Source organism: Fonsecaea monophora (genome assembly GCF_001642475.1).
Source record: "Fonsecaea monophora strain CBS 269.37 chromosome Unknown Scaff68, whole genome shotgun sequence".
In the NCBI taxonomy this organism is placed as follows: Eukaryota; Fungi; Ascomycota; class Eurotiomycetes; order Chaetothyriales; family Herpotrichiellaceae; genus Fonsecaea; species Fonsecaea monophora.
The window spans coordinates 14766-37081 of record NW_019173999.1 but is presented as its reverse complement, the minus strand read 5'-3'; the positions used below and the strand labels follow the sequence as shown (position 1 = coordinate 37081).

At 51.2% G+C, this 22316-nt stretch overlaps 9 protein-coding genes across 9 annotated transcripts; 4 read left to right on the top strand and 5 right to left on the bottom strand.

The window, feature by feature from the left end:
- Positions 1 to 491: 491 nt before the first annotated feature.
- Positions 492 to 2196, top strand: AYO21_08120 (hypothetical protein; the record flags this gene model as incomplete). The annotated part of the gene is made up of 5 exons (XM_022658068.1): positions 492 to 907; positions 958 to 1374; positions 1427 to 1906; positions 1959 to 2016; positions 2077 to 2196. The coding sequence occupies 5 exons, from the start codon at positions 492 to 494 to the stop codon at positions 2194 to 2196; spliced, it is 1491 nt and encodes a 496-aa protein (XP_022509588.1).
- Positions 2197 to 2804: 608 nt separating this feature from the next.
- Positions 2805 to 3772, top strand: AYO21_08119 (hypothetical protein; the record flags this gene model as incomplete). Its single annotated transcript, XM_022658067.1, has 2 exons — positions 2805 to 3251; positions 3317 to 3772. The coding sequence occupies 2 exons, from the start codon at positions 2805 to 2807 to the stop codon at positions 3770 to 3772; spliced, it is 903 nt and encodes a 300-aa protein (XP_022509587.1).
- Positions 3773 to 4028: 256 nt separating this feature from the next.
- On the bottom strand, positions 4029 to 5593 carry AYO21_08118 (hypothetical protein; the record flags this gene model as incomplete). Its single annotated transcript, XM_022658066.1, has 7 exons — positions 4029 to 4169; positions 4221 to 4291; positions 4340 to 4497; positions 4546 to 4672; positions 4723 to 4866; positions 4915 to 5290; positions 5342 to 5593. The coding sequence occupies 7 exons, from the start codon at positions 5591 to 5593 to the stop codon at positions 4029 to 4031; spliced, it is 1269 nt and encodes a 422-aa protein (XP_022509586.1).
- Positions 5594 to 6636: 1043 nt separating this feature from the next.
- Positions 6637 to 7720, top strand: AYO21_08117 (hypothetical protein; the record flags this gene model as incomplete). The annotated part of the gene is made up of 2 exons (XM_022658065.1): positions 6637 to 7486; positions 7545 to 7720. The coding sequence occupies 2 exons, from the start codon at positions 6637 to 6639 to the stop codon at positions 7718 to 7720; spliced, it is 1026 nt and encodes a 341-aa protein (XP_022509585.1).
- Positions 7721 to 9121: 1401 nt separating this feature from the next.
- AYO21_08116 (hypothetical protein) lies at positions 9122 to 12640 on the bottom strand (the record flags this gene model as incomplete). Its single annotated transcript, XM_022658064.1, has 1 exon — positions 9122 to 12640. One exon carries the CDS (start codon positions 12638 to 12640, stop codon positions 9122 to 9124), a length of 3519 nt encoding a protein of 1172 aa, XP_022509584.1.
- Positions 12641 to 13684: 1044 nt separating this feature from the next.
- On the top strand, positions 13685 to 14698 carry AYO21_08115 (hypothetical protein; the record flags this gene model as incomplete). The annotated part of the gene is made up of 1 exon (XM_022658063.1): positions 13685 to 14698. One exon carries the CDS (start codon positions 13685 to 13687, stop codon positions 14696 to 14698), a length of 1014 nt encoding a protein of 337 aa, XP_022509583.1.
- A 466-nt stretch (positions 14699 to 15164) lies between these two features.
- AYO21_08114 (hypothetical protein) lies at positions 15165 to 16876 on the bottom strand (the record flags this gene model as incomplete). Its single annotated transcript, XM_022658062.1, has 8 exons — positions 15165 to 15339; positions 15436 to 15623; positions 15703 to 15780; positions 15835 to 15892; positions 15957 to 16277; positions 16340 to 16423; positions 16485 to 16735; positions 16820 to 16876. The coding sequence occupies 8 exons, from the start codon at positions 16874 to 16876 to the stop codon at positions 15165 to 15167; spliced, it is 1212 nt and encodes a 403-aa protein (XP_022509582.1).
- A 1110-nt stretch (positions 16877 to 17986) lies between these two features.
- AYO21_08113 (hypothetical protein) lies at positions 17987 to 18443 on the bottom strand (the record flags this gene model as incomplete). The annotated part of the gene is made up of 3 exons (XM_022658061.1): positions 17987 to 18192; positions 18289 to 18348; positions 18401 to 18443. 3 exons carry the CDS (start codon positions 18441 to 18443, stop codon positions 17987 to 17989), a joined length of 309 nt encoding a protein of 102 aa, XP_022509581.1.
- A 2320-nt stretch (positions 18444 to 20763) lies between these two features.
- Positions 20764 to 21957, bottom strand: AYO21_08112 (hypothetical protein; the record flags this gene model as incomplete). Its single annotated transcript, XM_022658060.1, has 1 exon — positions 20764 to 21957. One exon carries the CDS (start codon positions 21955 to 21957, stop codon positions 20764 to 20766), a length of 1194 nt encoding a protein of 397 aa, XP_022509580.1.
- Positions 21958 to 22316: the final 359 nt, after the last annotated feature.

The window sequence follows — 22316 nt, the reverse complement described above, 5'->3', positions numbered from 1 at the left end:
GGTGAGTCGGTGGCCCCAACTGGCCTGACCACGCCGGATCATCGACGGATGCGCTCATTTGACGGCTCAAGCACTGACTATGCAATGATTGCAGGTGCAAAGTTCCCTCGGCGAGAAGACGAGTAGCCGCGATCCCGGGGCAACGAGAACAATAAATATGGCGCGGCGTCGAAATTGAACTGTTTTGCACGGGACCGGGGAATGCATTTTCTTCTCCGCAACCCCGCCATGTTCCCGAGGCTGGCAACGCATCCGGACATTTACTTTGAAGCTGGGGTTGTGGAGCCTCCACCACCCGAACCTATTGTTGTAACCCGTCTCGCAGCGTTGGTTTGAAAGGAGGTCAAAATGGAAGCCATGCGGGCGATGGAATATGTATGCCAGCGGCGGACTCTGCATAAAATGGTCGACCGTTCGCAATCTCGACTTCACTTTCATCTACCTTTGGCGTGATAGACAAGAACGTCCTCCACAGTGACCGCCCGCCCATCATGAACAGATTCAACCTACTAGCAATTCTTTATGTATCCTCTGGTGCCCTTTTCTATGGATACGACTCCGGACTCAGCACCTCTATCTTCGGATACCCTGCCTTCATCTCATACTTCAATTTGAATACTACAACTCTGGGTGCTGTTGGGTCGTGCTACTATGCTGGCAACTTCTTCGGAAGCTATGTCAACTGGTACTGGCCTGACAAGTACGGTAGACTGCGTACAATTCGAGCAGCTTGTGCCATCGCCGTCGTTGGGGCCGTGTTGCAGACGGCCGCTCGCAACCTTGCCATGCTTTTGGTCGGGCGCATTGTGGGAGGGTTTGCCTGTGGAATTATCTTCAGCCTGTGCCCTGCCTACGCCAGCGAGATCTCACCCCCGAAAATCCGTGGCTCGGTCGGTGGGCTGTACAAGTGAGTTTGTGACAGCCTGCGGTACCGGCGGCAATGCTGATGCTTCCCAGCTTGATGCTGTCGTCCGCCTACGCCTTGACGGAATGGATGGGCCTGGGGCTGTCATATGTCAATGGCAACTCTGCGTGGAGGATTTTCCTTGGACTCCAGTTCATCCCACCTGCTCTTATGGCCGCGGGTTCCTTGTATATGCCAGAGTCGCCGAGATGGCTCTTGCTTAAACGTCGGGATGATGAGGCTCTGGAAGTGCTACGCAAGATGCACAGCGACCCCAAAGATCCGGAATTTTACCTACGAGAATTCCATCAGATCAAATCGCAGATCGAGCTCGAGAGGTCGCAGAACCGAGGTTTCAAGACCATCTTCACAAAGAAGTCATACATCCACAGATTTGTCTTGATCATTGCCTTCTACACCTTCCAACAACTGACGGGAATTGTGCCTCTCCAAAACTACCAGGTCTTGTTGTATGTATCCCTGAACTTCTGTTCTCGTGTGGAAGCTTACAACGATTTGCAGGTACGCTGCACTCGGCATTGGCAACAAGATGTCTCTGGTACTGGTCGGCGTATGGGGAATGGTCACCATCATCTCCACGTGCTGCGGAACGTACTACTTCGACAAGATCGGAAGGAAGAAGTCGTTCTACATCTCGATCACCATCGTAATGATCGCTTCCACTCTCCTTACAGCTTTCTGGGCGTCGTACGAGAGGTCCGGCAACACGAATGCCACTCTCGGAAAACTAGGCGTCTGGTCAATGTTCCTTTTCATGTTCGGCTATGCTTGGGTGATGAATGCCTTCGGGTATGCATACATCCCAGAAATATGCCCAACAGAAATACGTGCTGCTGGGACAGCCACAGGACTGGCCACCTTCAATGCCGTGACCGTTCTGCTCGTACAAGTCGGACCTCTCGCGATCCAAGCGATCAGTTGGCGGTATTTCCTGATCTTCCTGTGCATGGATGCAATTTTTGTCCCCTTGGTATACTTTGCGTAAGTGTCAATCTGTGCTGTTGTCGCTGTGATCCAAGCTAAGCTGATTCAGATATCCCGAGACCAATGGCAAAACCCTTGAAGAGATTGCCGCGTTATTTGGTGACGAGGTAAGTGACCTGATTAGAAGCTTCGCCGTTCCCTTACTGGTTGCTAACCTAGACTCACAGGTTGCCGAGACTATGCAGCAGGCGGAGGAGCATGTCCATAAAGAGCTCCGGAATCAAACAACAGGGTCCGAGAAAATCGCAACATCAGGACTCGAGGAAGTTGATGTGCACAAAGTCTGAGGGACTCGGAAATCAGCGGTCCTTCAGTGTAGCCTGTTTGACTACCTTCACAAAATGATCCACGAGGGCGTGAGGACCGAAGCCTTTGAACACATCTGGGTGGCACTGTGACCTGACTGAACGTTCTCATATAGTCCATTCTGGAATTCACAACCTAAGGAAACTATTTGGTATCCTGCTTCATGGCTTAGATTGCTGTCAATACCGGATACTGGATGCATGCATAAGTACATCATGACTAAGTTGCCTCTAGATTATGTAGAACACTTCGGAGCGTATTCTTCACCGGCAAAGGTGTTATGCATTGAACTTGGAAGTCGTACAGGGACATACGATTTCAAAGCTCTCAGAATAATGCCTCGGGGTTATAACCAAGAATAACACCACCTCGCGTACCTACATATTATTTTGCCCCTTCTGCTTTCCGGTAAGATTGACAAAGTTGCCGCGTAACCGAGAGTCTACCAGCTTCCTGAGACTGGCTGGATTTAACCGGATTTTGTCAGTCTTAAAGTACAGTTTAATATGCTTCTCTTCCCCGGGGGATATCCCTCTTTCCTGGTTTCCAACATCAGGGCTGGCGAGCAGGTCGACTCTTCACCGCCAACATGATCCGCAAAGTGCTCATTGTCGGAGCTGGTGGGAACCTTGGGCCGTCGATCGTCCAGGCTTTTCTCTCCACGCCATCCTCCTTTGAAGTGAGTGTGCTCACAAGGGATGCGAGGTCAAAGTCATTCGCCGGCCCCGTCAAGGTGTTTGAGACAGACTATTCGGAGGAATCTCTTCTGGAAGCTATGTCTGGCCAAGACGCCGTTGTGTCCGCGGTCGGCTTCCGGGCGGTAGGCCAACAGAAGAAACTCATCGACGTTGCCATCAAGGCGGGCGTCCAGAGGTTCATACCCAGCGAGTTTGGCGGAGACAGCGCCAATCCGAGGTCCACAGAGCTTCGGCCCCCGGTCTTTCAGATCAAGCTCGACATTCTGGATTATCTCAAGGAGCGAGAGAAGACGGGATTGACTTGGTCAGTCTTGGTGACTGGCCCCTTCTTCGACTGGGTATGTATTATTTGTCCGACAGACCCCAAAGCGCGTGAATCGTGTCTGATAACAAAATGTCCCAGGGGTTGAGTTCTGGATTTCTCGGGTTTGACTTGAAGAAAAGGGAGGCCCTGATATGGGACGACGGCGCCTGCAGATTTTCCACGACAACCTTATCGACTGTCGGCCAGGCGGTCGTGAAGACCTTGCAGCATCCCGACGAGACCGCGAACAGATTCGTCTACGTGGCATCATTCACCCTGAGCCTCAATGACATCTTGGAGGCGCTGGAGAAATCGAGCGCCTCGCGTTGGAAGGTCGTCCGGACTTCAGGCGAGGACGAGATCAAGGCGGGACAGCAAAGTCTCCGGGACGGTGACCTCGCCAGTGCCATCCCACGGCTTGTGCGAGCTGGGTGGTACACCAGAGGTAGAGGAGGAAATTATGGGGATGAAAGAGAGCTAGACAACGCTCTGCTCGCTCTTCCGCAAGAAAATCTAGATGCTGTTGTTTCTGAGTTGTTGAGGCCGTCTGCGTGATGATCCTCATTTCGGGAATACAGAGAGACAAAGAATGAGAATTTTCGAATGCTACAGGTTTTGAGATACTCAGAGCAATCTCTGCCTCATGTTATGATTAATATGCTATCTTCAGTGGAGATCGAGAGAAATTCATCACGAAGTAGACGACGCGGAAACCATCGATTGTCTTTCGCCCTGTAGCTCTACTTTAGCAAAACGGTCATGCTATAAGCCATATACTAGGCCCAAATGCCAGCTACTCTCTGTCCAACCATCACTCCTTGATAGCGGCTTGTGCTTCTTTCACCTCTACCTCTTCTGACGTAGGTTCCATGATCAGATCCGCGTCATTGAGATGGACTTTGACTTGACCGCCAAAAACCTCGTCAATTTCTTCAAGCGGGACATTGGCAGTCTGATGGAGAGTTAGTGGATGATCCAAAAGCAATGTGTCGGCAGGTCATACTTCTGGTAGATAGAGATAGATCAGTGTAATCTGTAGAAATTGGATGCAAATAAAAACGAGATAAAATTTCCCTGGCAAGATTAGCACAAGACCGTCAATCGCTCGGAACCACGACTCACATCCAATGCTGCTAAATGCAGGTGGTGCTGCCTCCGTCCAAATGATGCTGTAGATATAGTAGCCTGCAAGTGCGATGCTTTCACCTTTGGCCCGAAGATGGACGGGGAAGATCTCTGCAGCGACAGTGTAGACATGCGGATCGACGCCCGCGCCGAAGCTTGCTCGCCTTTAGCAATGATCTGAGGGTCTTAAAACTGCAACTTACAATAACTCGAATGCGAAGTTGAAGACCAGACAGGCGGTTGCATATTTCCTTTCGCCAGTTTCCTGAAATTTGGCATACAGGCCAGTGAAAATGATCAACATCGCGGTTGTCCCAATATTTCCGATAACTGCATCCGATTAGAGTTGCACAGCAGGCTTTTTTTGGTTCTGAACTGACGCAGAATCCGTCTTCGTCCTACTCTGTCAGAGAGGAAGGCGCCGAGCCAGTTCCAGAAGGCGGCAAGTGTCAACCACACGGCAGAGAGAAGAAGGGACACTGTAGTTGAAAGCCCGAGCGAGCTGTAAATGATGACAGCGTAATCTTCACGACTAAGTCAATGTCCCTAGTCAGTGGTCTGCTAAGACTTACTATTGATGACAAGCACGCCCGTATTAATAACTCCTGAACAAACCAGAATGCCCAGAGCCACGCGTTTGAGGTATGTCATCTGCGTGAAAAGGATCATGAAGGCCGACTTTTCCTTGAACGCAGCCTTCTCTTCGGAAACCTGCAGTTCGATCTCTCTCAGCTCTCGCTGCGCAAACTCATGGTTGCCGTGACCGTGAAGGGAGGTGAGGATTGCAAGAGCTTCAGAACTGCGGCCTTTGTCGACCAGGTGCCTAGGACTCTCTGGCATCCATAACGTTGCACCCAAGATAATCAGGGCTATGAGGATCGGAATGGCCAGGGGAAATCGGAATCCGAAGGTCGTCGTGGGGTTCGCATAGGAGGAGCCAAAGCCGACCTGTCTCTGCTGTTAAAGCCAGACATGGTGAAAATGGGGGTCACACCGTACCCAAGCAGCTAACATGTATCCAGTATTTATACCCGCGCCATGCATTCCTGCCATGGAGCCACGAGACGATGGCGGAGCCACCTCGGAAAAGTAGACAGGGCCGATGACTATTGTCGACCCTGCTGCAAGGCCTGTGATACCTCTACCTACCAGGAACATTGCCTGATTCACGCTTCCCGTCTGGATGGCCGCTCCAACGATGTGTAGAGCACTTGCAATCTGGAATGCACGGATGCGTCCCAGGAGGCCCATTATTTCCCCTATAAGAATGGTGCCGATCGTAGCGAATGCATAGAACGTCCCGTTGGCTGCATGTTCGTCAGCTGGATGCACTTGACTCCCAGAAAATGACTGACAAGCCCCTTGTATAGTCTCCGTGTGGCTGTATCCAGGCTTTCCAGGAACCATTTGAAGCCCCATCTATCTCTGAATAAGCCTCTGGGGTCTGTGAGAAGCATTCGTCCTTACCACACGGTACCATGATGCCTGGCCGAGCGTGCTGCCGATCACCCCTGACGCATATCCAAGCAAAATTGACGCCAGTGTTGCACATGCGACGACCTAACAACTTGTCAACGAAAGTCGAAGGACCATCGAGCGTGTTACTACTAACAAATACATTGTACAATGTAACTGGTTGCTTTGGCAACGAGGTACTCATGGTGGAATACTGCGGTGTATGCTTATCGCTTGCTAAGACTTGAGGGTCCCCAGTCAGGATGTGCGTCTTGTCTCTGAATCGATGTGCGTCTTCTGACATTTTTCTGGAGCCAGCTTCCTGCTGGGCACTTTGTATGGTCACTGGAAGAGGTACATGTACAGATTCGGCCTAGTTTTGTGCGGCAGAACGGCTAGGAAGATGCACCTCTGGCCACGGGCACGTCGTTTCGGGCCGCGGCAAGGAATTCATTGGGGAGATTCACAACCGTGGCAACTTGTTACAATCCACAGCCAGCCCATAAAGAAACATCCACGGAAAGTCCACCCACGGCACAGCCTCGCTGGCGGGCTCGCAGCTCGTGTGTCTAGACCTGTTTCTGCGAGGAAACTCATTCTTAGAGTACCACAGTAGTTTTGTCCTTTGCAGGAAACCTACATGCCGCGGAGTGGCACAATCTCCGAGGATTGGCGTTGAGTACGTAACCATGTTTACAGTCATTTCGTCGAGAGAGCCCAGCATAACCTGGGGATCTTTATGCCCTTGCACTATATCTTCATTCAATTTTGACAGGCACGTCCACCTACCTACCTTTTGCCACCACCAAATGACTCGTTAAACCACGATTTAAAAGAAAATGGCAGACTTTGACAATATCCCCGACTTCGACTCCTTGCCGGAAGTCAAGGGCATGCCCAAAGGCTGTGCCTGGGGTGTTTTCGACAAGGACGGAACAACGGACTATCTTGGTTGCTTCAATCTACTTACACCTGCCGTGAAGAAGGAGGCCTGCAAGGAAGCCCGCGATGGCGTCTCGATTTCTCTAAACTGGCCGCTCAACGCAATTGGCAAGCCCGGCTACGGGCGACGCCCGACCGAGCATACCGTTCTCGACGCCAAACTCACCTTGGGCATCCATAGTTTCGACGACGAAGTGGCTTTCAATACGCAGGCATCAAGCCAGTGGGACAGCCTCGTGCATTACGGCCACCAACACACAGGGCTGTGCTACAATGGCTCAAGACCAACAACAGAGAACCTCATCCAAGGATTTCGGCACTGTGATAAGAGTCTTCCCACATTGAATCACTGGCATGACAAGGGTTGTTTGGTCGGGCGGGGGGTTTTATTGGATTACCGAGCCTATGCACAGGCCAAAGGAATCCAGTACAGCTGCTTTGACAATGTCCCTATTTCTGTCCAGGATCTAGAAGCCGTGGCGGCCCATCAGGGCACCAAGTTCAAGTACGGCGACATCCTTCTGGTCAGGACGGGATTCACCGAGGACCTGGACGCTGCCGACATTGATGAACAAACAAAGCTCCTCGGCACTCATAAGACGGTTGGAGTCAAAGGGAGCCTGGAAACCGCTCGTTGGCTCTGGAACCACCACTTTAGTGCTGTGGCGGGCGATGCCATTGCTTTCGAGTCGCTCCCCCCACAGATCGAAGAAGAGGGAGGAAAGCCAGGAGGTTATGATCAGCTAGGTACGGAAGAAATACTGATTCGAGAGCATTGCCGTCCCGTCACTGACCGACATGAAAGTTTTACATAAATACCTCTTGGCCTTTTTCGGCATGCCCATTGGCGAATTATGGGACCTGAAGGCGTTGGGCGAGCATTGTGCGAAAGCGAAACGATACGAATTCCTCCTTACGTCCGCGCCGTTAAATTATCCAGGGTCGGTCGGTTCTCCTCCGAATGCGATCGCGGTGTTTTAAAAAAATGGTAAGGCTCCATTCACACACAGGTGGACGGTGTTTTGAGGTGTCGAGGTAGATGTCCACATTCTCAGTACCGTGTAGGTAGATAAACCTGTGATTACGTCCGAGGCTGAACATCATTGCGCTAGTAATACAAAACATTCGAAGCGTCGACGACAAGAGTAAAAGAAGGCTTGTTACTAGGAATTGTACGTCATATACCATACGAGTACCTATCGATACACGATACCCAGATAATGCCTACCCACCGAGACAACTTGAACACCCTTCTTATTATGGGAGTTTTCTTGGAAAGGTGGTCATTTACTTTTACCATGTTCTTCGTCTCTGACGGAAAAACAATTGAAACAATGGATGCCGTAAATAGAGGTACCAAGAAGATGAAATTTTGTACGAAATGCCCGTAGATTTCCCGCACCCGAGGCATGTCTATTTTGTAGGTAGAGCGACCGGAACGCACCAAAACCGTTGAAGAAGGAAAGTTGAAAGGGTAGAAATTGCCAACAGATTCGAGACCCCGAGATATGGGAACTACTCGGCGGGTCGGTGGCTGACCGTCCTTCAAATGATACAGTTTCCGGTTGGTGCATTTGACACGAATACATACTCACCCTCCCATTGGACGTAGAAATGTAGCCAGCTACCTTCATGGAGCCTATTATATATAGAATGGTGGATAAGGGAGAAAGAACATGGACTCTAGCCGCCCAGAGTGTTTTTACTACTATTGTAATGGGGGAGTCTACAGGCTGGAACGTGATTGGTGGAATTTGCCTGTGCAATGTACAGGCTGACACTCCTGGCTACTGATTGGCTGGATCTCTGACACTAGGTCTGAGACTCCTTTTTCTTTGATCCTTCAACAGGAGGATACTTCATCCCTAATCATAAGTAGTATATCCGTTTTACGCGATTTACTTTAGCTTCCTGCTCTATTTATGATATTCTTGGCGATTTGGGGATTTTTAACTATCAACGTTGGTGGATCTTTCAAGTCCAGTCTGGTGTAACGGGCACGAGAGATGCTGGAGTCATAATAGAATTGATTTGAATGCATTTCGCTACTTTTACCAACCAAGGAGCAGTATTCCCCCGGCTATTTCTGCGAGTGGATCACATCTTCGCATCCGCTTTCCAACTTGAGGGTTCCCCTTGCAATTCAGAATCAAAGATTACGATCGAAAATAACCTGGTTGTCCCATTGCCCATCCAAGCTCCTGACCAATGCTGTATGGGGTATCTCTAATTTAGAAAAAGGAGGAATAAAAGGAAAATGGAGGATGAGAAAGTGTTCTTGTTGAGACGACCCAAGTGCGCGTATCCAAGGGTCACACTGGAAGACCTCGTCCGCGATGTTGACTGAGAAAATGATTGTTCTGAAAGATCTCGTCGCAAGTCTCATTTTTGCTCTGATATCTCGGGAGTACTCCAGAAAACAGGGTTCGGTTTCGTGGCCTCCTCAAGCTTCAGTGCCGGCGAGTGTTGCTCTTCCTGGGCGGGAGCCGCGAATGGGATAGGAGAGCTTGAAGTAAACACAGGTAGGTCCTGCTTTGTTCTCTGTATCGGGTTGTCTATCACAGGAGATAAAGGCGTTCCCGATGCTGCTGCGTTGGTTGTTGCTTGCTGTATTTGGGAGTTTGGGATCTGAGGAACAACGAAGAGAGAGTTGGCTGTTGGAGCTTGTGCATCAGATACACTGAAATTCACGGCCTCCTCGGCTTTTATGTATTGCTGTGACTCTTGCTGACCGTTGATCTCTTGCAGCGGCATGTAGGGACGAGAATTCGCGTTGGGATTGGGCATACGTTCTTCGACCGCTTGAGGAACTACTGATGACGATGTTATTCCTGCTGTATTTGTGGTAGTCGTTTCTGAGTGCTCTTGGTCGTCTTTGGGGAAATCTGTTTGCGGACTGATTCTTTGACCGGGATCTGCAACGAGAGTCGTCTTAGTTGGCTTGGAATTCTTGGGGGCCAGTGGTTTCCTTGGTGCACGAGGCTTCTTCTGCTTATCATCACCCGTCTTTTGATTTTGTGTGTTGGCGTGCTCTTCTACAGTCGGCATTTTCAATTTGATAGAGATCTTTTTCATCCCATTTGTTAGGTTGTCCACATCATCAGCATGTGAAGCTTCTTTGCGACCGCCTTGCACAGGCAAAGTATGCTGGGCCTGGATCGCATCTTTCTGAACGAGAGTAGGAGTAATCTTGGTTTCGGGCAAGCCTGTTACAGCTGACAGGACAGTTTTCTGCCGCCGGGGGCTACTGGCTTTTGGTCTTGCTGGTGCCTTTGTCGCAGGCGGAGCTCTTGTCTTCTTCACAGCAACAGCTTTAGCTGGCTTCCCAGTGGGAGCTGGTGATGCTCTCGAAGGTGCTTGTGGGCCTGAAGGCTTTGACAAAACCTCTGCGCTACCAGGACCCTGATCTGATAGTTTCATGCCTTGGAAACTCGACAGGATGCTTGATGCGTCACTGGATCTTCGACGCATCCTCCCGTTTGGCAGATCAGGATGCTCTGCATTAGGATCAGGTAAGTCACTGACTGCTGCGATAGTTGTACGCCGATTGCCGTTACGCGAGACTGCGCGTACAGCCGAAATGTTAGCAGGAGGGGCTTTTGCCTTTCGGTCACGTAGTTGCATCCGTTCGTCGGGACCAGTCGGCAAGCCCACGGTCGATTGTCGCTCCTTTCGTACCCTTGCAGCTTCTGCATGAAGTTCGTCATGTGTGCAGCTCAACGTTTGTCGATCGCTAGGGATAATGATACGGGACAGTTCATATGCAGCAACGGCCCAGTCGACGTCGGGTGGTGGGGGCTCATACACTGCATCCAGAGAGAGTCTGGCATGCAGAGCTGATAACGAGCGCTTTTCGCGAGCATGGTCGGTCATCTTGAGAGTAGATGCTTGTGTTGGCGAAGAATAATTTCCAGCCTTGTCTTTAACCTTTGAAGCTGGAGGCTGTCGGCCTGTGACGACAGCTTCGAGCTCTTGAAGATTTTGGAGTGCCCACCAATCTGCCGAGTAGGTGAAGTGTTGACCAGCGGCAGAGGAAGGGATGTCTTGAACCCAATTGTTAATCGTTTGAAATCGATTTCCCGGCATGTCTGACGAGCTCTTGTTTCTGGTGGCAGGGTTATCACCCGCCATGCCACAAATATGGCTCAGAACGCCCGAAGTCAGAGCTCGATCACTGTATCCCCCTTCTAGAACGCTGATAACTCGACCCTCAACACCGAGATCGTCTTCATGCGCAAGTCGGACAATATCGGCCGTAAAGCGGGCGTAGAACTCTGTCGGAACATTGACACTGTGCCTCTGCATGCCTGCACCTTCCCACTCGCTGGCGTCAAAGCCTGCTGAGATGAAAATGGCAGCCTTCGGCGACTGGTTCCCAGAAGCGCGCAACTTTGCCGTGTGTTGACGCAGAAACAACCTCGCTTTATGAAGCAGAATGATGTACTTGGACTCGTAGAGTTTCCAAAACTCTTCAAGGCTCGTCCATGGCTCCAAGTGGACATTCCATATGGACTGGCCGTGAGCACCTTCGATGCACAAACTTGCATTTCGGACCTTCTCTTCGTCGCCCCACTCGCAGGGATACGAGTTGATATCGTGGAGGCTGTAATAGCCGATAGGGGTCTTCTTGTGCGCGGCAGCATTCTTAGCTGCACCTTGTGCTTTGCGGTTGTGGTCCCAGGCAATGTTCTGGGAACCGTCTCCATGGTGTAGATCAAAGTCGATAATGGCCGCATGTGTCAGGCCATGATTCATAGCCGCATAGGCGATCCCCACGTGAACATTGTTCAGCCAGCAGAAGCCTGAAGGGTAATTGGAAGAGCAATGATGGCCAGGGGGTCGGATGCAGACGAAAGCCCTCTTGGTGAGCGGCGACGAAAATACCGTATCCACTGCATCGCAAATTCCCCCGAGACAGCCTTGAAAAGCAGCAAGCGACTCCGCACATAAGTACAAGTCGCCTTCATGCAGCTTGGGCAGGGCATTCCCATTTTCATCCTTCCCATATCCGATTGGTCTCACCAACTCTTTCCCGTTGAGCGCCAATCTCCCTTCAGCCGTGTCGCACATGATTTGCAACTCTTCCATCCATTTCGAGCCGTGTACGAAAGCGACTGAGGGGTGGTTGAGAGGAATACTCCGGAATGTCTTGCGAATCTGGAATGGGATGTGGCACACCCGTGACGGTTCGTGCTTGGGGCAAGGCGCATATTCACCGTCAGCATGCCGTCCTCCTAGGCGCACATAGGCAGCAGACGCCCCCAACAGCGTGGCGTGGATTCTCTCTGGGCGCTCGACAATTGTGGCGAGGGCATTCTTTGAGGTGCGCGGACGAGAAAAGCGATGGCCGTAGCATGAATCATGAACTATCACCACTACAGGGGACTGCAGGGAGGTATGCGCTTCCAGCTCTTTTCCAAAGTACTCCTTCGCTACCGAATTGGCAGTGACAGGCGGTCGTTCTGGAAGCGACATCTTGCCATTTGCTGCAGGAGAGAGAGGGTTGAGATTAGAGGAGGCCCGACGGTATTGAGGTGTGCTGCCCCTGGTATTACTCAGGCTGGAGGTTGACCTTCTAGTGGTCAGTGTTGGAGTGGATTGCCTCTCTTGTCTCTCCCCTCGATATGAACTCGCGACAGACGGCGAGCGCGAAGGCGGTTTCGGCGACAGAGATTTGGTCTTGGTCGGCGCAGGGGTGTGGTAGGGACTGCGCATGGGGGAAGAGGGCGGGAGGGGTATTTGCGCGGCAGCACTCAGCAAGTTTGGGTGCGCATGGGTGTGGTCTCGATGATTCACTTGGATTGTGGGTGACATGAGACCCAGGTTTGTTGTGGTAAAGGCGCTGGTGGTGTCTCGGGGGGCGTCGTGCTCAATAGAAGGCGTCGGTATGTCTGGATCCATGGCTGTGTACTTTTCTGATATTCTTCTTTCTTGAGAAGTGGTGGTGTTTCCTCTATTTCTTTCTCTTTTTCTGGACGCACCACGAACCAGTATAACTCTGAATGGATCAAACGAGAGGGAAGAGTCTCCATCCGGGAAGTGGGTTTCAAAGCCTCTTTGACACCAAACAACGTCATTTGGCTGGGCTGGTTGAACCCCCTTTTGGTCGCGTTGCTGGCTGCGCGTCGTGTTTGGCGCATCTGCTCCGCCGTTGCAGCTTTTCGCCTTGGTCGTCATTGGCTCCATCAGTTCTTTCATCCGATGCAAGATGGACGAAGACGCAATCTTTCGAGATTCCTAGTGTCAAGTGCGCAATGATCGCGACATCTTTCTCATTCTGCTCCTCGTCCATACAGAAATGCAACTCACCACAAGCTTTCGCTAAACATGAGGCTATCTCACCACCGTTTCATTACCCGTCTCTGGATCTCCAGCATCTCAAAGCCTCTACGACGGGCTTCCTACTCTGGGACCTCCGAAGTCGCTGATGGTCATCATCCGTACTTCTGCAAAGGTACCTCATCCTCATTATCTCCTCGCCGAACTAATCCTATCTCTGCTCGGAAAACGATTTCGCAGCAAGCAAGCCAGCAAAGTCCCACCAAGATCGGTAGAAAGGGTTGGATATCGCAGCGAGGGATGACAAGGTAGGCAATTGTTCGTCTGTCTTTGTCCCTGCTATTACTTCAAAGACGTACATAACACGCGATACTTGTTACCATTTGCTTCCCCCATCACGACTTCTCCTCACCCACGCGGAAATGGCCTACAAGCACCTCGTATAGGCATCTCCATTGGATCTAAGATTACCCGTCAGCCATCGGGACATTTGCCGATATCTCCACACCCTCAACCGCTCATAGTCGGAGATATCTCAGCTCCTCCATGTGTACATCCCCAAATATGTACTTGAGCATCTGAAACGAGCAGAGCATTAAAAATGAGAGCAAAGTTACTCGTTACACCTGTCTCTAGTCTTAATTGACCCGCTCTCCTAGCACGACCATGACTACCCCTCCGCGTGTCCTCGTCTTTGGCACTGGCAGCGTCGGCACCGTCTACGCCTGGATTCTCTCCCGCGCCGTCGGCGACGGAAACTTGTACACGGTATGCCGATCGAACTATGCTGTTGCCTCCACGGCGGGCTTTACCATCAACTCGACAATCTTTGGGGATGGCCTCAAATTCAAACCCCAAGTGGTGCGGACCGTGGATGAGGCTGTCTCGCTCTCGGGGGGCAAACCATTCGACTACGTCGTTGTCACGGCCAAGGCCATCCAGACAACGCCATCAATGCCAGAGCAACTCCGCCCGGCAATCTCCCCTCGCACGACTATCGCAGTCATACAAAACGGCATCGCCGTCGAAAAACCATATCAAGCGCTCTATCCAGACAACCCTCTGCTAAGCTGCGTGGTATACCTCCCCGCCACGCAAATTGCCCCCGCTGTGGTCACCCACCGTGAGATCGCGCTGCTGCACATTGGCACATATCCCTCCAACGCATCTCCCGAGCACAAAGCCAGGGCAGAATCGTTCTCCCGCCTCCTCAACGCAGGGGGGGGCCGCACGCAGGTGCACGAAGACGTGCAAACGGAGCGCTGGAGCAAGCTGGCCGTCAACGCGAGCTGGAACCCCGTGTGCGCGCTCTCCCGTTCCCGCGACGCCCAATTCCTCGCGTCCTCCCCACCAGAGTACGCGTTGAACCTGATCAAGTCGCTCATGACCGAGATAGCCTCTGTCGCACAGGCGTGGGGCTACGACAACATCGACGCCAAGACTGTAGAATTCCAGATCGACCGCGCCAAGGCCAGGGAACTGCCCGGGGTAGAGCCCTCGATGCTCGCGGACGCAAAAGTCGGCGCGAGGATGGAGGTCGAGGCCATCGTGGGCAACGCGGTCCGACTGGCTGAGGAAAAAGGCGTGCGGACGCCGTTGCTTAGGGGAATCTACGCTCTCATAAAGGCGTTGGATGCCACTTTCCAAAGAGACTCAGAGAAGAAGGTGTCTGCTCAGTGACAACAGGGAACAATCAGAGGAGCAAGTCCACGCTTTGAGGTTGTCTTTTTTCGGCAAAGATTTGTGAGGGTGTTTATTTTTGACAACATTTCCTTGTTCCTGGATATATAAATAACATTGTCTGATAGAGACTTTACAGCGTAGAAATTAGAAGAACTTGACACACAAACATGCGCTTGCGCACTTTCCGACTTCGTTCTATGATCGGAGGACTTGAACCGGGCATGATAGATAGTAGGTTCTATTGGAGAAAAGATTCCGCACGTAGACCAGAGATGATCTCAGCCACTAGTAAGCGTGTTCTACAGTCAACAGGAAACATATCGAGCCTCTGACGAAGGAGCATTGAAGTTCGAGGTGCTCGCTCGGTCAGTTTCGTCAATGGTCCCTGTCCCTACAGGGTCCCACGACCTTGGGTCCCACGCATCTTTGATCTTTATTATCAGGATACTGTACATCATGGCGCTCATATCTCGATGCCCACCCCCTGGAGCGCCTCGACGGCCCATCCCGGGGGAGGCTGGCCATTGAAATAATTTGCAAAGAATTGCTTGCAGAATGAGGGGTATTGGTCATCTATTATGGCCGTGCGGATTCGTCGCATCAGGGAAAGCAAGTGATGTACGTTGTGCATCGTCAGTCTGTGGATGTCTCGCGTCAATCAGGAGGTCTAATCAAGGAACTGAGAGGAACCAAGAGACACGGCTAGATGGTAGACAAAGAGATCGACGACTTACAAGTGAGCCCCCACAGTCTCCTTCGCAGCGAGGTGGTAGATGTACGCCCTCGTGATGGCCAACCCTCCATCCTCTTTGGGACGACAGCAGGTGCAGGTACAGCCTTGCTCGACAGGTCCGAAGTCATGAGCATACCGAGAATTTTTGAGGTTCAGGACGCCGTTGGAGGTGATCGCGTTGCCAAAACGCTGCAAGATACACAGATTCATTCCTCGGTCAGAATGATGACATTGAGGGTCGAAGTGGAATCAAGGCATGTAAACTCACTGCCGTTCGTGTGGGCCACACACAATCAAACATATCTGCTCCGAGAGCTACGGCGACAACGATATCTTCTGGATACCCCTGCGCTATAGGTAAGTGTCTGTCCACTTCCAGCAGCAAGAAAGATGATCGTACAATGCCCATGACGTATCTTGGCTTATGGTCAGGTAGGAGGCTGGTGCAAGTATCGACGCTTTCCAGAGAGTCAGCGTCCAGGCATCTCCAGACAGAAATGAGTAAGGGAGGTGCTTCTGTACACTTTGCAGAAATCTGACTTGGCTTCTCCGCCAGACAAACCACCGATAGCTATGCCTGGGGTATCCCGCTTGACCATTTCCTCGCAGCACTGTCGCCTCATCTCTAGATCGAGACCGCCTTGAATGATGCAAAATAGATTCTGTGTCTCAGGGTTCTTGTGTGCAACTATGCATCTGTCGAGCCAGCGGATAGAGCGTTCCATGGCCTCCTTCATTCGGGCATGATCAGGCGATGTCGTCTGAATGACATCGTCAAGCTGCATCATGATATCTGAGCCGATGGAATTCTGAAGAGACATCGAATGCTCAGGAGTGAGGAGCCTATGGATGACATGGGTAAGTCTCTGAAGGGGACCATTTGCTGCATCTGGGCCGTCACATACATTGGACTGCCATCATGGGGGCTGAGAAAGCGCACGCCTTCCTCGGTGATCTTTGCCAGCTTGAGCAAGGAAACCATTTGAAAACTTGAGGCATCTCGAATCAGTCACTTATCCTTGGGCAGAGAGGGTGCTGTGCACCACCAACCCGCCACTGTCCGTCAGGATATTGTAATTCCATCCTTGTAATCTATGGGCACCGCCAATCGTGTCAAGCACCGCTTGGCCAGGTTTCAATCCCAAGTGGTATGTATTGTTCAGACATAATCTGCAACCAGTCTCTTCCAATTGTTCCGGAGTCAATCCTTTCAGAGATGCTTGGGTGGCGACGGGCATAAAAATGGGCAGGTCGACTGGACCATGAGGCAAATGCAGCGTCGAGGCACGGGCTTTGGATGTCTAAAAAGATGGCGGAGGAAATTTGTCAACGGCGGGGATCGATCTTGCAGCAGGGGGGGTAGATGGGTCGTCATGACTGCGTACCGAACACCAGGCCTTGCGATCAAAGGTCAGCGCTGAGGGTTTTGTAGCGGTCGACATGGCGGCGACTGGTCCGAATGCATAGGGACTGGCGGTAATTGCCTGCTTTGCGGCGGTGAGGATGTCAAGACGCGGTTTGGTTACTTGACGGGTCCAGTGCATACGAAATCCGGCGATGGGAAATGCACTTGTCCGCAGATCCAGGTGGCACGGGGATGTATCTCTACACGTCAACTTGGCTTGCCGGGTACTTGACAGATCACTGGTGCAAAGTACGACAAAGGAATCTCGGTTTATTGCGATGGAGATGGCGAGGTGGAAACTGAATTTTGGGATGTGACGAGTTGTGGCCCGGAACTTTTTTCTCGGCCACGCCTCGTCCCTTTCCTCCCATCCTTTCCATCCCTCCATCCCTCCTTTTACCACCCCCTCTAAGGCAACAGCTGTCGTCCCTTGATTCGACATCCAGAACGTCGGGTCATGCGAGGGACGTGGCTCGAGAGTCTCCAAATCGCTCATTGACAGTAACACGACAGGTCATGGTACACAAACATTTTGCCCCCATGCTGCAAGCCTAGATCTTCCAAGCTCCACCCGCCACAACACGAGGCATAGGGTGATAAGGTGGTTAGAGAAGAAGAAAAAATTCCCCATGTCATGTGCGCTGATCGGACACCTGCGCGGGATGAGGTGCAGGCAGAATCAAAACATAAGCATGCGATATCATAGATTCATGCATTTTCTTCTATCAACCCTGAAGAGCGGTCAAGAAAATTCGGGCGAGGACTGAGACCTCTCCCTTTTGTCGACAGTTTGAAGCCTGAACAAGAGGACAGACTGGTTCTGATCTCTCTTGGAATCTGGGGGGTTTTGTTTTTCTCTCCTTTTCTCTTGATGAGAAACAAGCGGCAGATGTGAAGAAAGGAAAACGATAATCCAATCCCAAAGAAAAAGAAAGGCCCTCTCCTAAAAACCCCCTGCTGTCCTGTGTCTGTGTATCACCATAACGCCTTCGCTATGCTCTCATTCGAAACCCTTGTTTTGCCCCATAGGACACAGCAGGTATTGAGACAACTTCCCCACCGGAAATGCGACTTCGTATCCTGCCCGCAGCTTTGGATCTGATCGCAAACCCTTTATTGCTCTCAAATGCACATCGCGACACTAGACTCAGCGAGCCCAGGGCCCACCATAGCCCGACTGTGCTCGGTAGACCGTGGACTGACCAGCGGTGATCGACGGGTTGCGCAGTTTGGTGCAGGCGACTTCTGCAGCGTCTTCTTTGGCGTTGTTGAGGTATTGCCCATCATACCAATATCTTGCTGCAAGATTCTGGCCCTGAATTGTGACTGTCGCAGACCAAGCTGTACGGCCACCTAAAAAGCCAAGCAGAAGAAATCAGCGTCCGGGCGATATCGAGAGAATTTTCTGGTAGAATGACCGAAAGAGGACCTTTCAGTACACGAACTCACCTCGACGATCAGAAACAATATTGAACTGGGGAGCAGGCAGTCTCAGCTTCCGGCACTCAGCTATCAGCAAGGTCAGCCAAAGACGCAGTGGGCGTAGCGGTGTGAGTGTTACCAGCAAGCTCTTCCTGCCAGGTCTTGTGGGTTTTGGTAGCCATGTTAGATTTCAAACGTGGACAGGTCTTTGGCTAGATGGCGAGAGCTCTTGATCGAATTACTTGATGTCTTCGTCGAGTATATTTGATCGTGTTGACAAGTAAAGGGCCGAAGTAAGATGATGACCACAATCACCCGGCGTGACGAAGAGAATGGACTTTATATTCAAAGAAATCCCAAGGGCAGCTCGAATGCTCAGCTAGGGACGCAAAACAAAGTGACTGAGCGAGTGCCAAAATCAAGGAAGGCGAGCTGCAGGTGCTCCAGTATTTCCTTTCCACGACAGAGTCCTTTGTCTATCAAGGCCGCTTCATTTCAAGGTAGGGCAGCATTGAAAACAACTGAACATCGAGGAGATAGGTTGACTTTGTGCGACATGATCTGAGATCTCGTGACACTTGGAGCATCGATTGACCAGCGGCCCTGGCATCATCTATGAAAGGTTTCGTGGTACAAAGGAGCGAGACTGCAGAGGACGTGAGATGTCAAACGTGGGTAGAGGATGGGATGGAAGAGCGCAAAGCAAAAAACAGAGCCACCAGCCTCACCAGAGAGATGCTGCCAACACATCAGGTATCCGGCAGCGTACAGTAGTGGGACCAAAGGTCCGGCCCCAAGCGCAAGCGATGATATGCATGATGGCGTAGAAAAAAGAGAACTCTGTGACAATCAAAGGAATTGGGGGAAAGGGCCCACGAAAGGCTAGAAGGAAACCATTTAATGGCGGATGGCAATATCCAAGTGGGGGCGGCACCGCTGGTGCCGACCGATCGAATGCAAGATAGCGGCGAAAAAAAAATAGCACAAACTGTTTCCATCGGTGATATGTCCACATCAATCCGACTCGATGGTCGTGGAGATTTTGGAAGCAGTCAGGGAGCTTCCGAACAAGGATTGTAATCTTCCCTTTTCTCTTGCTGCATTCAGAGTACGTCAAAAATCAGGGCTGGTTTCCCTATTGGTCGCCTTCGATGCTTTCGGGAATAATTTTGCATTTGGGCAGCAATCTGAGCTGGACGGGGGGGTGTGTGTGTCAGAGCACGCATGAGATCGATCCACGTCTCGCATTGAACCGAACTGCCGCCCGAGAATGACGAGTGCCTGCTCTGTGAGATTGGGTATAGTGGCGTAGGATGAAGGTCTATGGGGACATTTCCTAGAGGACAAGCCAGACAGAAGGCGAGAGGCGAGGATGCGGGTAACGATTTGATAATGAGGATTAATTAGTCGGTAGGAGAGTAACACGATCCCTAGTAACAACCCCGGAGTACAAGGAACCTGATTCTGAAGTATCCAGTCGTTTCGGGCCAAAGCAAAGACCGGGGGGGTAACGCATGAGGGCCAAAAAAAGTCTGAAGAAAAGGGAGGCGAGATCCCTGCCTCTGAGACCTGTAACTGACAAGGGAACATTGGGGAAGCTTAGGCAGACAGTAAGCAGTGGTGTTCAATAGAAAGTAACGCGGCATTGAGCCGTCAAAGCGTGGCAAGAGTTTTGAGAGCTGTGCAGCAGTAGCATCTTGTCTAGGATGATGGAGGCATAATGGTTGGAGCTGATGCAGAAGAGGAACAAAAAACAGAGTGGGCGCAAATGAGGACAACGGACGTGGAAGGCCATTTGGTCAGCAGGGGTAGAGGAGCCAATCACAGCAGCGAGTGACGAAAGCCAAGACACTAATTCCCAATACAGCTTAGACTGGTCTTATACAAGTTTGTCCAGGCCGAATACTCCATACGAGGAAGTACATACAACTGCCTAAATACCTAGTACCATACCCAGATACCAAGTCAGTTACCAGTAAATGACTTGTCATGTCTCAATAAAAGTAACTACGCTTTTTATTTGTACAGCTTCGTCCCACGAAAGCGTGGACAACTATACCATGGCATCGGTTTAGCTATACCTTTCCAATGGCTATTCATCTTGTGGAACACGAGTCATGCAGAATGGAGCCGTCCATTCAGGCTATGTCGTGTCCTGTACCTCCTGATTTCCGTCGTCCAAGCGTTGTTCCCAGCGCTGACCTGCCCGCATTTGTCCAGACATGACTGCCTTGATCAACCCTCGGCCACAACTTGGCCCAATGCAAATTCTGTACAAGAAATGTGATGGATTCGACAATGACAACGTCTCGACAGTCCATCGTCCACGTCCTTTCCATTTCGTCGTCGCGATGTATTCTACACCGCCAGTAGCTCTGTGTAACACCGCCGCAAGGGGAAATCCAGTCCCGTGTTTGTGTTCGGACCGAACAATAAGGTCGAGATGAGAGGAGGAGAACAAGTCAATAAAGTGCCGTCCGGGACTGGTCAAACATTCCTGGATCAAGAGCGGTGTGGCTCGTCCCAGTGTCTCCTGATGCAGTCATCCACCAGAGACATGAGTCCGGTTGCCATAATCACGTCTCCCAAGTCATTTGAGATGTCCTTCTCCGTCAGCCGCAAGCTGCACGGTGGAATCCAACCACCCAGCGCCGCTTCTTGCCGGCTCTGTCTTTGTGACAGCTTGTCCGGAGTGATATGAGCAATGCAAACCCCCGAAGACGACTTGATCAGCTCAAAGGAGAATACCAATTCGGACTCATCCCGATAGATATTCCGCCTCCAAGAATACCGCTCACCCCAATACTCAAACTCATACTTGCTGTCTCCTGTCTTACTCCGCTCTAGGTCGACCTGAGCGTAATTCGAAAACTCGAGTCTGATAGTGTCTGTGGGAATAGTGGCCTTGACGTCGACTTGTGCGGCAAAAGAACTGAAATCATCGTCCGACTCCTCGTCTCGGATCTCTTGAACCGGCTTCGGCCGAGGTTTGCTCTTCAGTGTTCTGAGGTTGATCTTGGCGAGGGTCGAAGTAAATGAGCGCCGCCGAGTTGAGGATGACGGAGATGATGACTTCTGGGCGACCGGTTTCAGATACTTCCGCTTCGAGTTGCAGACTTCTCGACCCGACTGCCGCTGATATCGACGAAGTGAGAACTGGCGTTCGGCAAGATCGTACATGCGAAGATGGAACAGAGTCAACTTCAGCTTGTGTCCTCTGGAGATGGCCAACTCAGTATCAATGCGGAGATTCAGATTTCCATCGGGGGTGGTGTCGTCGTGTTGAATGAGGATTCTTCTCGTGGAAGGAAACAACTCTCCGAATTCAACGGGCGTGGTTGGGATCGCATCAGGCTTGTAGCATATATGTCTCATCAAGGGATATAAGCTTGGAGGTCTCGATGAATCATTGTCATCATCGTCAGATACGATTGTGGATGTATATGTCTCGGTTGATGCTCGAGGGTCTTGTTCATATTCGTGAGAAGGGCTCATATGCCCGTCAACAATCTCACGCTCCTCGTAGTTGTGGTAATGCTTGACGATGGGCTTGGTGTCGCTACAAGAGGTTTGAGTGGTATATTGAGTGTAGCTGGAGAGGCTGGAATGGCTGGACAGGTCGCTGCGGGTCGAGGTGGAGCTCATAGAGGTAGCAGATCCTTTCGACCAAGTCCGAGCTTGGATACGTCGGGCCATAGTGTTGAAAAGATGTGGTATGCTCGAAAGATGTTGTGAAGTTTGACGGCGGTGATGATCTGTAAGGGAATGGGAGAGCAAATTCTAGTCCTTGATGATAAAGAGAAATGTCTGAAGGGGTGTAGAGTAATGAAGCCACGGCATAAAGAAAGACTCAAGATAGCGAAGTCGACGGCATATCAAAAAGAAGCGAGACGGTTACGCTCATTGGTGACGAGAATCAAAAGCAAACAGACTTCAGTGACCAAGTCACTCCACAGGGCGACAAGGGCGATGTCAACCTCCTCTAGCCATCTTGCACGAGGAAGGACAGGCGCAGGTGATGGCGCGGCAGCAGTCGTACATACTCTATGGGGGAT